Raw genomic sequence first — 15,926 nt, forward strand, 5'->3', positions numbered from 1 at the left:
AAAAAGTCAATACTTTTCGAGATAATTAGTGTACCCACTTAAAAGAATCACCCTGTAGATAAATAAACTCTTTCATTACCCTACATTATTTTTTTTCTATCTATACTTTAGGTAAACGGGCCATTTTGCTTCCAGGCCACCGGGAATTTTCCCGGTATCCCGGTGGGCCACTCCGCCCCTGCTACGGTACATTGTTTGTAAACTTTGTACTATTACTTATAAGACGTGAGTTGTGTTAATTAATAATAATAATATTTTAAAAATTATTGTTTTACAATTAATTATTAAAAATATTGTAAGTATAATTATTTAATACAATTATAATTTATAGGTAGTTTATTTTAGTCATAATATTTACGTATTTATTGCAATAACCGTTTTTGAAATTACCTACATTTATTTCATATTATAATTTATATATACATTGCGCGTACAAAATTATAAATATTTATTATAGGTATTATATTTTAGACTAAAAATGTTGAGCAGTACTAGTGGGGCAGCTAAAAAACGAAAACAAAAAGAAATTGCGGAATCAAACGCTAAACTTCCTAAAATTACAAATTTTTTAGTTGCACAAAATATAAATAACTCGTGTAAAAATTCTGAAAATTAATAATAGTAATTGTCTAATTTTATTCATATAACGATTTTTAGGGGCCATAAAATAATATTGCACATGGGCTAGAATTTTATAGTTACGCCACTGTTACGAAGAGTAGGGTCCAATGACGTCACGCGGCTATTTTACATTTTATAATATCTCTTAAAGTAATCATTTTTTTTGCATCAGATTTTCACTTAATCATTTCATATAGCCATATCTACAATAAATAATAATTTAACATTTAAAAATAATTTAAATATTTATTTTTATTTTATTTTAAGTACTTATGGAAAATATTGAAAATATTTTTTAAACTAAACAAATATCAGCATCACTTAATATGATGTTAGAATGTTATTTTTGTTGCAAATAATCTTAACACAGAATGTGTAACATTAAGACAATTGGAAAAAAGAAGGGATCCCACGATAAAAAAAACAAATGATAAAATACCTATCTATTGTTATTCATTTTTAAATAACAAAATCATTCGATGAAAAATAAGATGAATTTCTATACTTCAGAGTTGTAATATGACTTACCTACCATTAAATTTTTTGATGAATGAAGGTCTAAAAACGAAAAAACGTTCATTAATTATTGTAAAATATATTAACATAATATTTTTCAAATCTTGAAGAAAAAATAAAAAATGATAAATTAGTCTAACAAAAATTATTGTGGATTTAAACTAATTACTAAACTTTTTTTTTTAACTACACATAATTTAAGATTTAACGGGAATTTTCTCTTAAAAGCAGTTTTTGGCGTAACTCATAAACAAAATATTAATACTTTCATTTCCCCCATCAGGGGGGGACACTTGCCACTGCCTAGAAGTTTAAATTTGCTTTCCAAGCCATTATCTGTAACGCATCAATTTAGTAAACATATAAATTACTTTTAAAGTGTAAGTATAAAGGTATCCGGACAATTACCCCCCCCCCCCCCCCACCACCAACTGATTTGGCATAGTAGGAAATTTCCCCCCAATATATTTTCGATACGGACATTTCCCCCCCATTTTTTTAAAGTTTATTATTGAATAATATAATATAATTTATTATTTAATTAGAAATTATTTTTTTTCATAAATATAATCAATTATACTATAATTACCTATTACAGTAGATGTATATTTTTGATCAATTCAACTACTTGAAACAATAAAATAATACTAATATTATATTTAAAAGATTTATAGTATAAATGTATAAAGTTAATTATAGTATAATTGATTATATTTATGAAAAAAATAATATTTTATTAAAAAAAAAATATGTAAAAAAATCTTGAATTATTTTTAAATTAATTTTGCTCTTCCCTAGAAAAATGTCTTGAGATGTCCATCAATATTTTAAATCTTCACCAAATATTATTTTATCATATTCTATGGATAACAACATTTTGACTCTTATAGAGCTATTTACAGGAAAACAATTATCAATTTATTTACAATTATTGTCTTTACATGCAATTTTAATTTTTGATTACTTAAAATACATTGAACATTTGGTACAAGATTTCTCTAAGTTACTATCAGTGAAATCAATAGAATGCTACATGGTCATAGAATAAATTGAATTAGTGAAATTGGTATGTATTGTCCCTATCTTACAAATGTACAACAGCAAAAACTGTATTGTGCAGACAACTCTGTATAGCACAGAATATACGAAATACATATTTATTTTATAATATTTCATATATTCTGTACTATAGGGACAAACATTATCTATATCATTGTGATTTTATTAATTAGTGTAAATAAAAGAATAATACATTAAAGACTAGTTGGGTTTGTTATAATTATTAATTTATTTTGCTGACCACACTATCAAGAAAATTTTTTCGGGAACCTATAACTGTTTAATTATTTAAATTTGAACTTTTTAAGATAATTTGTTAAACCAATCTATCTCATAATGTTAAGTCAATGTTAGTGCTAACACTTTTATTATTTTATTATACACTCACTGTTTACAATTTTATATTATAAATTGAAATACTCAATCGTCTTATTATGTTTAAAATAAAATTTAAAAAAATCTTACATGCATATCTCTTAATACACTTATGATTGATTATTTTTTAACTCAAAAACTACATCATAAAATTATTTATAACTTTATAGATACCTTATATAGGGTGTATAGACTAAACATTTTTTTGCCATAATACAAAAAAAAATTCAACACACAATGGGGAAACCATTAAAATATTGATCAGATCATATTAAGAGGACGCTACACCCGCCTGTGTTGTCTCCGTCTTACAAGTGCGTAACATTGCAAAAACTGTTTCACACTTGTAAGACGGAGACAACACATGCGGGTTTAGCGTCCTCTTAAATTAGAAAAAAAATATTTAGTGCATTAGAAACAGAATTATGAGAGGAATAAATTATGAAACATTGTAAAACAAATAAATGTTATTATTACTCTAATGGTATACTAGTTTCTGTATTATAAAGGAATAAAAAAAAGTAATAACATTCTTAGTAATATTAAATATAAAAAAATTAAGTAGATTAAGTTATATAATCTAAATTTTATGGTTAATACAAGACAGTGTTATACTGTTATATATACTAAAGATCTACCCATAAATTAAAATTAGTATAATAAAATTCTATAGATCAAATTAAAACATTAATACAATGTTTAATATTAGGTTTGTTATTTTGAGAATTTTTAATGGGTTGTAAATTTTTTTAATTTAACAAGAAATTATTCAATGATTGCCGATGAAACCATTTGATTGACTCCACAAGATCCATCACCTCTGTAGAGCAAGTAGTAACCCTACAACAAATATATTATTATGTATTGTATAAGTCAAAGTTAAAGGTTATCACAACACTAAATGCAAGTTTAATTACATTATAAGTATGCCATTATCAAAAAAAAAAAAAAAAAAATTGAGTGGGTTTCATTCTTAAACACTAATTATTATAGAGTCAAAGTCTGAACAGCGGTGTTTGTTTTTCAGATGAAATTTCAAAATTAATACAATGATTTCAATCTTTAAAGTTAATATTTTTTTTTAGTTTTTTATGTTTTTGACACTGATATAGTTAATTTTTTCATAATAAATAAAACTATAATACAATTTAGCAATGCATAGCAATATGATGCGAGTCATGAATTTAATAATTTTAATTGATTATAATTTTTAATGTGTATAAAATAATAATTTTAATTTAATTTTAAAAAAAAACACCACTGTCTCAAGCACGTAATATTCTTGGAAATATAAAAAAAAATGTTCTGAAATACTGAAGTAAGTTATTAAAACCATTGTAAATCAAACTACTTTTACACTTTAGTTATCATGGACAACTACTCGTCAGCTCTATTCATAAGCTCTCATTATTTTATTAAATAATAATTTATTCAAATTTTTACCAAACGTTTTTCATCATTTTGACTATATTAATACACCAAAAAACTTAAGGTTGTGATGTTCTTTAATCCCAATTAAGCAAATAATGGTATAAAGTATATACAAACAAACAAATTGTGTCAAAGTATGGCATGGTACATATTTTTCCACAATATTTGGACTATTATTTTAATTGTTAAAAATAAGCACCACATAATTATTGATAAATTATGATTTATTGTGTGGCTTAATTTTTACAAGCCCGTTACCTGCATTCCCCATTTGTCGCCCCAACTGTTTTTAATGGTCCAAAACGGTAAAGTCGCATTTAAATAAGGGTATTCTGAAAAAAAACATATACTTTAATATGAGTTTAACTTACTTTTTCTCCCCATCCAGGTCCCCAACTATTTTTAATTAACCAATATGGTAAATTTTTGTGGGTATATTTAGTTCCTAAAATGAAAATATTTAAAATTAACTTTATTTAATTTAATTTATTGATCTAACTATTATAAACAAATAATCTTTTAATTAGAAGATTATTAATGATATTATATTGGTACATAATTAATTAATTATTATGAAATACAATGCAATAACTTACTGTGGACTCCATATCCAACAATGGCCACACCGTGATCCAGTGATTTGGGGCTACATAAGGCATGGATTGGATGTGATACACCACCCAAATAAAACTGAAATAACGGCAGTGTTTGAGTGAAATGTAAAAGGTTAATGCAGATAAAGTGAAATTGTGCAAAACATCATTACAGTTTCCCCACCAGACATTACCTCATATTATATAATGTTGACATTTTGTATGACATACCTGCATAGCATTAGCATTAACCCCAACAGAAAGAGGTCCATGTTTAACTAAAAATTTGGCAATATCTTCTTCGTCTGTAGATACATTTACAGCTTTGGAAATTGATACCTTCACATCACTTTTTTTTAACTGACAACCTTTTCGATCTACGTGACCTTCATATGGATAATCTGACTCTGTCTCTAAACCTCCTAAATTTTCAACAGCTTCAAATGCTTGAGTCATTAAACCACCACCACACCCATTATCCAAATTGTCACAATCAATCAGTTCTATAAAAATTAAGCTTACATAAATAAAATAATAGATTAGGATAGCTTATTTTGTGAGTGCTAAATTCTGGTTTACAAATATTTTTTTAATAGATCACATTAATTATAATTGACAATTTTAAATGAATTTGGCACTTTTTATTACGATACCTATTTTTATGAGATTAGCTAGTATGATTGTATATTAAAATTTAAAACTAAACAAATAAGTATTTCAAATTTTTAATATGTTTGATGTGTTAACTTCTTTATGTACCTCACTCACCATAAAAAAAAATGGGTCTAGAGTGAATTGGTAAATTTGATGTCACAAAATAGTGTGCCCAACACTCAGAGCCCAAGCATACGTAGTGCATTCATAGTGACATGGTGTGTGTAATGTAAATATCACATGATATTTTCTTAATATTATTAATAATTTTTTTTTTTTTTTTTTATTGATCAAAGTACATCGACAACTATAGGTCATTAGTAAAAGAAATTTTTTTTTTTGTTACTTTTTTAGTATTTTAAGTATGCATTTTCTACATTAAATTAAATTGTACAATAATTCTGTTTTTTTTAAAGAATAAAATTAAGTTTTTTTACATCCTGAGGGTTTGGTCCAAGTGCTTGACAGATTTGTTCGGATATGTGAAATTGATTTCGATACTGGTTGTATTTTTGATAATAAGTGATGATGTGGTTGATGGTTAGAAGTACTTTACTCATCAAGTAGCTGTGTGTTAAGTATGTGTGACCAATTCGGAGGCGGCTTATCATGGTTTCATCTTTTCTATTGAGTTCAGGATTTTTCCATGGGTTTATATTATTTTTTATTTTGTTGAGTTTGGTGTTGAGTTTTCGCCAGTGAGAGAGCCATTTATTATTTGAGTGTAGGTTTTTTCATTCTTTGTATCTGCGAATGTGATGGAATTTATGGTTGGAGTTGATGTAGAGACAATTGCATTATAAGCTTCTTGGTCAGCCATTTCATTTCCGGGAATGCCTATGTGCCCCGGGATCCATACAAAAAGGATATGTTTATATTTTTTTTCCTGCAAGTAAAGTGTCCTCTTGTATGAGCTTTGTGATATCTGGTTGGTTTCGTGTATTTGTGATGGCGATTAAGTTGCTGAGTGAGCCGCTAAGTATTATAAATTTGGTTTGGTGGTTTGCGTATTCTGTGTGAATACATTTTACGGCTTTGTATATTGCCATCGCTTCTGCTGTAAATATTGATGCTTGAGGTGAAAGTTTGTATGCTATTGTTTGATTGTTTATTATCATTGCGAGCCCGACTCCGTCATTAGTTTTGGATGCATCGGTGTATATGAGTATGCTGTTTGGATGTTCTTGCAAAATGTTTTTATATATGGAAGGCAATGTGTTATCTCTTTTGAATTCAGTTAGAGTAAGGTTAACATTGAATGTTGTGTTCCATGGGGGGAAATTATATGGTTTTCTTTCTATAATATTGTTTATTTTTATATTATCTTTTTCGGTTTCCTGTATATATGCATTTATTACTTTGATGACTGGGTTATTAATGTTTCTTTTGGTTCTGGCACAATATTATTAATAATTGTTATTTATCATAACCTACATTTTATAAACAGGCACGAGTCATGGGACTAATGTTAACACATCAAAATTAAACGTCAGATACAAAATCTGACACACACACACACTATTTTATTATTAATATAGTATGAATTTATTTTGAATAGAACCATTATAAAATTATTTATTTAATCAACTGTAGTGTAAAAAAATGAATCTATTTATTAATTTAAGTCTATAATTAAATGTATTACTAGTTTATTATTTTTTATTAAGAATATTAACACTAAAATGGTAAAATTATTATCAACAATACCATAATATACTATATAGCTTTATACTGATAAATAACAGACAGAACGGGGATATGTCTTAAACTTATGTTTGGAAAACTGACAATCCAACTTTTTAATACTTTTACTCAATTTAATTTATAAATTACCTTGTTCTGAGAGAGATAAAAGTTTTTTGGATTTAATAGCATACTGTCCTTCAATATTGGCTATGGCTGAGAACGCCCAACAAGAACCACAAGCTCCCTAAAACGACAATATAAACGTAAATTTGTCATTTTATTCCCATTTTTTATTTGATGTGCTCTACATATTTTATGTAACATAAAAATGTATACATCTATTTATGATTATAATTTTTATAAATATTATTATAGAACTTTTATTATAATATAAAATTATAAATCAACAGTTTTTAAATACCTGATTTTTTACTGGTGTCACTGCATCATGGTCTCTCCAGTCAAATTCATTAGGAATAGTGGCACTTTGTGGAATAACTGCCATGGGTAATGTTTTTTTATTTGTCAAAGATGAGTCCAGGCCCAAGTGTTTTTTTTTAAATTCATTTTCTATCAAAATATTAGAATCTTATTGTATTATTTAATAACAATTTTTTAGTAACCATAAGTACAATTTATCTGATTGTAAATTGTGAAAAGAAAAATATATTAAATGAGTTTTCTTATTGTCTTATTGTGTAAATAATTACTAGGGTTCGGATTTAAATGCTATTTCAAAAAATGCATTTTATAACTCAGAAATTCTAAAAAACTCAAGAAAAAAATATGCAAATACATTAAAACCTAATTCTTAGTGATTAAAATATTAACTAAATGTGCTTTAATGGTGTAATATGAAACTCCTTTACTGATTAAAAGTTGTTCGAAGATGTAAAACGTAATTTATTAATGAAATTCTGAAGTCATTTTAAAGAAAAAAACACACACACAGTACGACAAATTTGTTAAAAACTTTTTAAATTTTTTGTTATTAAGAGGATGTGATACCCGTAAGTTGTCTTCATCTTCATAAAATACCAAATTTTACGCTCAGCAGAACACGTGTAGTTTTGTTATTTTTTTAAATTTAAAGTGATTTGATCTCTAATAAAATTTAAAGATAAGATTATTATCAAGACAACCCCTCATATACTTTTTATCATATTTTAATTTTAGATCGAGTTACAAATATTTTAAGATGCAAGAACTGATTTACAATTTTTAAATACTCATAACTTGCCCTAAAATAAAAATATGATAAAAAGTATAAGAGGTTGTTTATATAATAATCTTACCTTTAATTTTTATTAGAGGTCAATTCACTCTATATTTTAAACAAACACAGCTACATGTGTTTTGCTGAGTGTAAAAATTGATATGTTACTCACTTGGTAACGGAGACAACACATGAGGGTACCATGTCCTCTTAAGAATAAAAACATCAATGATAACTTGTAATTTAAAACATTTTTTTTAAATTATATAATTTATCACTTGTAAGATCTGCAAATTGTGTAGCTCCATAAATAGCACTTCCTTGTTCGTTGTTTTGCAATAATTTTACTTTCTTCATATTAGCAGCAAATATTCGGAATCTTCTATTTTTTTCTCCAATGCTAGTATAAATTTTATTATGTGTCATAATAAAGTTTTCAAAATCTGTCTTTAATTGTAATCGATCATCAATATTATTTTTCTTTGTAGATAATTTTTCCTGGTAAAATAATAAAAACTGTTAAAAATTTAGTATTGAATAATGTTTATTAAAGTATCTTTTTCTATAGATTTGTATAGGTAAAATAAATGATGGAACATTTTTTAGGATTAATAAAAGTATTGTAATTTCATCAGTGATCAATTGGTTTAACATAATTTTCAATAAATTACTAACAAAAATCGAGTCTATAACTAATTATTAATAATAAACAAAGCTTAAAACTTGATATCAATTGAAAGCACTTAGATTTTGAACATAATAATTGAAATGAATAATTAATATTTTACAATTAATTATTATGTTTATATTATAAACTTACAGCATTTGATATATCTGTGTTGGTGGTATGAGGTTTATAACAATTTAATTTTGATATATTTTTGTTGTTCTCCCATGCTTGCTCCCATACTTTAATATTACAAATTCTACAGTTCTGTAATATTACAAAAATACATAATATATTAAGTAGCAATAATTTAATTTTTATAAAAGGTGTAGTTAATAAAAAGTATATATTTTACAAATTATCATCAAACAATCAAAAATTGTATTATATAATAAATAATAATACATGATGTATAAATAGGTTCATAAATATTTTTCTGTAAATCAGTTTTCAAAAAATTTTAAGAGTACACCACACTCGCATGTGTTGTCTCCGTCTTACAAGTGCGTAACATGGTAAAAACTGTTTCACACAGGGAATAACCATTAAAAGCTAAATTTATAACTAAGAAACAAAATTTTCACCATATAAAAAGAGAATTTTGTCTGTGCAATATCATTTTTATTTTTTCGATATCAGAACTACAAAAAAAGTTATTCATGCTTGAAAAACACAAAAATAATGTATTATCAAACAATAAGAACTTTTTTGTATAAATAATATCAAAAAAAATAAAACAATATTGCATAGACAAAATTCTCCTTTTTATATGGTCAAAATTTTGTTTCTTAGTTATAACTGTAGCTTTCTCAGTTCTTTCCTGCGCGAAACAGTTTTTGCTATGTTACGCACTTGTAAGACAGAGACAACTCATGTGCGGATGTGGCATCTTAAAGCAACAACCTTTTTTTATCCAGATTTTAGTCCCTTAGAAAACAAATTAAAAAAAGATGAAATTAAATTTTACAATTTATTTAACGTTGCTTCAATTTTATTTAAAAACGATGATAAAATAAATATAAATTAACTATAAAAAAATATTGGTATCAAATAATTTCTACAATATTGTGTCAATTTATCAATATTAGTTGACATTTATTGAGATAGTATAAATGAAAAAAACAAATTAATCTTAAAGCTATCCATTAATTTATTTGGAAGATTACCTTTTTGTCAACTTCTTCACTTGTATAATCATCACATATTTCCAATTCAATATTGTAAATAATTCCAGATACAATCTATAATATCAATATTTGATTTGAGTTTTAATTAAAATTATTACTTAATTATAAATGTTAACTATTTTTTTCTTACTTGTTTGGATACATTTATTATTTTTGATGATATATGTGGTTTGTTTGATCCTTCTTGTTTATCAATAGATAATAAAGCATAATCCACAATTTCTTTAACTTTCTTGTCATTAGAATTTAAACTTATTTTCGCTCCAAGATTTACATTTTCATGTATGTCCTGTGCAGGGTAAGATATTAAATATATTTTACTTTTTCTTAGGTATATTAAAGATTAATATTACTCTTTTAGTCACAGCTACGCTATCAAATGATGTAAGTTCTGAAGGTCTAGAACAAGCAACTTTAGTAACATTTTTGTTGTTCAACCATGATTGTTCCCAGATGGTTATGTCACATGAACGACAATTCTGCAGAATGTAATTATATTAAGTTAAATAAGAAACTAAATTTTCAATAAGAAAACATTATAAATACTTTATGATCCATAACAATGTTCTCGCCTTTTGTTGAATCTTTTTCACATACCAATAGTTTTATTTTATAATTTATTCCTGCAACAACCTGAAAGTTAAATAAATATTTACTAGCATTTTACCTACCTCATATATTTTTTAATATGACTGAATATTATACTTGAGACTTTGCTGAGACGACTCTAATTAACCCCAAAGATCTTTTGGACATTGTTTGTTGTGTTATAGAATCTAATGAGAAGAGAGCCAGTTGTTTAATGTTCTCGCTGTTATGGTCAATGTCATGATAACCTCCCACGGGAGATGGCTATAAAACAATTAATAACTATTTAAATAAAGCTAAAAGCTTAGTTTCAAACAAATATTTTATTTATTTTATACCAATTTAAAATAATATAGCTTTCAAAACAGTACCAAATGTTTTCCTATATTCTTATGGAGTTTTACTTTCTGATGGTGATTTATTTACCAAATCAGTTTTGTTTTTCCAATAAATTTTAATAAACATGTACAGATAATAAAAAATAATTTATATTTTCATGCTTAAAGTTACTTATGTGATATGCATCCATTAATTTATATTGATACATAAATGTTTAATACTTTTAAATATTATTAGCGGTTACAATCTATGAAATACAAAACTATTGTTAACTTTGCTGATTTAATAGGAGCAGTATGATACAAGCGTGAGAGCGTCAAGGTGTTTTATGTATACTCCAAATGACCTCCTGCACGTGAAGGCACTGAAGTGTGGTCATTATTAGTTCTAAGTAGTTAATACCTTTATTGTAGTAATGTTCTAGTTGTGTTATCCTAATCTTAAACATATTTTCTTACTATTAATTATCTATCTTTGGCTAAGGAAAAGTTAACACTAATTTTTACAGTTGAATTCTATGAGTGATGGCACCTTCTAAATACGTTAATTTTTTAACATAACACTCAGTCAGGTTAATTTCAATCAATATTACAATTAGTAATTTAGTTATAACTTATAATGATTTGATTTAACTTATATTGACCAAGGAACTAATAAAATACAATTGTTTCCTTTATTAAGAACTATAAAACTAAAAATAGAATACAAAAATACTGTATTTTTCTACCATTTTTATTTTGTATATTCTCCGTTACATTAATATGTTAGATATGATTTCCAATCTAAAGTTTTTGTTTACTAGTTTTAAATTTGCAAGTATTTTGAAAAACCATTTATTGTTCATTTTAAAAGCCTTTGTTTTAATCAAATGGTGTATGAATATTTCAATTGATATCAGAAATGTTTTTACTTGTTTTAATGTTCCATAAATATAGAACAAATTAAATCTTTCTTTATATCAAATAAAAATAATTACAAATTTTTTTAACCTCTGGAGCACTAATATAAGTACGCGAATCATGTAAGACACATTGCATTTCTACAACTTTATACATATTGTTGTCTGTCTTATTAATTGTAATTTGACATACATCGCAAACCTTTAAAAAAAAAAAAAAAATATGTATTATGTAAGCCCAAGAACAATTTAAAACACAAAAAACTCACAAAAAAATCATTGATCGATACTTTTTTTTCATGATGTATTTCTATTTCTTTTTTTTGATTTAAATCATTAAAACGACATGCTGTTACTTCTATTTTGCTTTGATCCGAAGCCTGCAAATTTAAGTTTAAATTTCCTAGTCCTATTTTAAATTATATTTTAACCTTACACGAGATATATTTCCAATTGCTTCAGCTCCAATTAATTTATGCCCATAATCTGAAAATCCTTTCATTGATTTTAGTGCAATATCTGATAATTGATTAATAAATGTATTAATTTCTTCTTTAGTATCTCTTTTTATTTTCTTATGATTGATTATATTTCTCACAGAATAATGATGATCGTAAAGCTTAGAGATTGAAAAATATTTATTATTCTCAATCTATAACAGAATAATTCAGAGGTGTAGTGGACAGTAAAATAACAATCATAAAAATGAATAGTGAGAATAATTAAACAGATAACAACCAATGGCGGTATTCTTACTTATTTTCTTTTTTTTAAATATAGTTATACATTTTTATTTCTAAACATTTTAAATAGATTACTAGTTATAATAGTTGAAACTCGAGATGAACTTTAGGGGTTTATTTCTTCATGTTGCTTCTTTGGAGTTAAACTTAATAATTAGTGTAACTACATACTACTAAGAGTCCCCCAAAATTGGCACATTGTTCTTAATTGAGACTAATAAAAATCATACAAAAGTTCAATATCATTATAAAGTATAATGAATGTTTTTCAGTGATCCATTTATTTTAAAATGTTAATATTGACAATACTTTATGATTCCTCTTTTTAGCATACAGTCAAAAAGGTTGCATATAAACAGATAATCATTAATAGCTATTGATTATTGATCTAATTTAAAAACCAATACAGATGGTCAGAAAAAATATTAATGCGTTAAAAAAAGAAATTGAAAAACTGTATTTAGATAAACATAAAGTTTATTGTATTAGGAAAATATATGTGGTTACTCATTAATTTGGACCTTTTAAATTGGCCTTAAGGACTACTCGTTAACTATAAACCTTGAAAAACATTTAAGATTTTAGAAATAATTGATAATTAAGATATTACATTGTTTTACAAATTATATTTTTATTTAAGTATTAATTGTTACCATTGGTTCAATTAATGTTTTTCAGGCAATAACAATTTGATTTGTGAATGGGGCTTACATTTTTATTTTTGAGAATAATTGTATTATTACCCAGAGTTCATACTGTAGTGGTCACACAGTTACAAATAAACAATTCCTATTACTTTTATCACAGAACCTTTTATATAAATGATTAAAAACAAAAAAAATAAGAATGATTATATAATCATATAATAAAAGTTATGTCCATTCTCATGTTAAATCATATCTATATATCTACTTCTAATCCAAGTGTTGCGCAAGCGAGTAATGTGGCCTTTGATTAATAAAACATTTTCCCAATTAAGGAGTATTTGATAATTTCCTATCAATATTTAATTGCAAGGTTAACAGAAAAATAATTGCATAATTGATGACCTAGAAAATTTCATATTTTCAACAAAAACTATATATATCTTTTTTTAAATTCTTTAAATTTAACTAAGATATTAAAATATTATTCATTATTAAATTTTTCAATTCAAAATGTAGATTTACATATAGTAAGAAGTTGGATGTTTTGAAAAATACCAAGTAAATATTTAATATTTCCATTAATGTAATGTAAACAAAATAAAGAAAAACAGAACAGTATTTTACATAATGTTTTTTTGTAATTTTAAGTTATAACTAGAGTGCAGATTTATATGCATTAAAAATCAACCAAATATGTGCTAAAAATTCTTAAATATGCATACCTAAATATATGCACGAAAATGTTAAAATGTGCACGAAAAATAAAAATTAATTTTTTAAACATTTAACTAGGTAATATAAAATATTTAAAAATATGTTCTTATCTTGGTTTACCTATTTTATTTCTCCCGATTATTGATCAAAATCATATTTGAGAAAACCGTTTATACCTATTAATTTATTTTTATATTAATCGAAACAATAAAAATATAATTTTTCTTATATAATATAATAGGTATTATGTTTTTGAAAAATACCTAACAACAAAACCGTCAAAATATGCACTAAATGATGAAACATGCTATTAAAATAGTAAAATAAGATCTTAAATAGAAAAATGTAGAAATAGGCAAACATATATGTTAGTATAAAGTTCCATTTGGGAAATTGTAGAAACAAATTTTGTGCTCACTTATTATATCATACAAACAACTAGAATATACAAATGCTTACAAATCCGGGGTCTAATTATAATTTATAAATAACGTAACTGAAAATGTTGGGTTTACTCGGATGTATGCTACTGGTTTTGATGGATTTGTTATCAGTGCTAATTTAATTTGTTTATCTAATATAAAAGGACAAATTATACCGAGTGAATTTTCAAATTTGTTAATAATTTGCTTGTATGATCTAAATAAAATAAAACAAGTAATCTAAACTTGTTTTCAAAATCTAAAACATATAATTATATTGATCATTGATCAACATCAGTAAGTTACAATGAAAATTTCTTTTTAAAATGAAAGATGGTTTGTTTTAAATGGCTGTGTGTAATTTTAAAATGTCTTATTCGTCGAATAGCAATTAGCCATAATTTTGGTTATAAATAGTACAATAGTTAATTTTGAACCATGTTATAATAGTTTTATATTTCATGAGTTGTGATTTGTTGAGTAGGTAATGAAAGATGTAACTGAAAAATTGCATCAAAATTTTAGGAGTCTGATGGTTGAAAAATCAGATAAACTTTTATTTCTTGAGATCAGTTTAAAAAAAAAATAAACAAATGTTTATCATATATTGATTAATCCACTAAAAATAATACTAACCTTGTGCGTTTGAGCAGAAACATTTTCTCCAAATAAAGCAATAAAGAGACAAAACCCTAGATATAGTAATTTCATTTTGATCGATTAATAAAGTGATTTTAAAACATTTATGAACAACTTGAAATAGCAAACTACAGAATTGTAAATAGAAACTCAAACGTTCTCACAAAGTTATTGCGTATTAGCAATGAAATAAAAAGATATTTGTTTTTGTTATTTATTTGTTATGAATTGACGACTTGTGAGTTGTGGCTATAACTATATAGGTATATAATGCCTATAAACAGACAACAGTACACCCCTTATCTGTATATGAACATTGAACGGTCGATATACTCTACTGATAACACGAATAAAGCAATAAAATAAGTAACAACATTGTCAAGACTTATAAATTATAATTATACATAGTAATTACTAATTACTATTTAATATTTATTCTTTATTGTATGTGGGGAAAACATTGTTCAACAACAATAATTGTATTGCTACGCATTAATAGTTTATACTTTAGGAGAAACGATGGCAGCGTCGCCTTTTGCTGGAGGGATGGCAAGTTGAACATTGGCACCCCTATTTTATTTAGTTTCAAACAAGTGTTACAAAATTTTGAATGTAGTTTGTTGGACGACATGGGGGGCATAGTCCATATTTCGTGAAAATATTTAAGCATACAAATTGTATTTATATTAAATTAGCACCAACCAAATTATTAAATCTTTAGGTAGGTGTACACTTTTTTTTTGCACTTTCCATCCCTGACTGTTATTATTTTTTCAAATTAAGTACATCCCCTTAGCATAAAAGTTAAAATATTTTAGATAAACCACAACAAACAAATGTAGCATATATGTAATGCTTATATTTTATGAAATATAATATAATTTATAATTTATATAATACAATATGTACGGTCAAGGCTGTAATTTTGGTG

The 15,926-nt window shown here is 25.3% G+C and overlaps 1 protein-coding gene across 4 annotated transcripts; it reads right to left on the reverse strand.

The window, feature by feature from the left end:
* Window positions 1-3,020: 3,020 nt before the first annotated feature.
* Window positions 3,021-15,241, reverse strand: LOC107162259 (uncharacterized). 4 transcript variants are annotated; one of them, XM_015509085.2, is made up of 17 exons: window positions 14,993-15,241; window positions 12,267-12,482; window positions 12,100-12,210; window positions 11,922-12,032; window positions 10,711-10,857; window positions 10,552-10,638; window positions 10,359-10,484; window positions 10,136-10,294; window positions 9,985-10,059; window positions 8,972-9,085; window positions 8,430-8,649; window positions 7,357-7,505; window positions 7,083-7,179; window positions 4,827-5,098; window positions 4,599-4,692; window positions 4,261-4,334; window positions 3,021-3,411 (listed from the first exon to the last, which is right to left on the reverse strand). In XM_015509085.2, exons 1-17 carry the CDS (start codon window positions 15,065-15,067, stop codon window positions 3,337-3,339), a joined length of 2,202 nt encoding a protein of 733 aa, XP_015364571.2. In that variant the 5' UTR covers window positions 15,068-15,241; the 3' UTR covers window positions 3,021-3,336. The 4 variants fall into 4 exon arrangements, with proteins under 4 accessions (XP_015364571.2, XP_015364570.2, XP_015364573.2 ...); XM_015509084.2 differs by lacking the exon at window positions 4,261-4,334 and adding an exon at window positions 4,374-4,447 and having other exon boundaries at window positions 14,993-15,240; XM_015509087.2 differs by lacking the exons at window positions 11,922-12,032; window positions 12,100-12,210; window positions 12,267-12,482 and having other exon boundaries at window positions 14,993-15,237.
* Window positions 15,242-15,926: the final 685 nt, after the last annotated feature.

The sequence above is a fragment of the Diuraphis noxia genome, unplaced genomic scaffold, assembly GCF_037042655.1.
Source record: "Diuraphis noxia isolate RWA-SAM2 unplaced genomic scaffold, SU_Dnox_SAM2 contig0003, whole genome shotgun sequence".
Classification (NCBI taxonomy): domain Eukaryota; kingdom Metazoa; phylum Arthropoda; class Insecta; order Hemiptera; family Aphididae; genus Diuraphis; species Diuraphis noxia.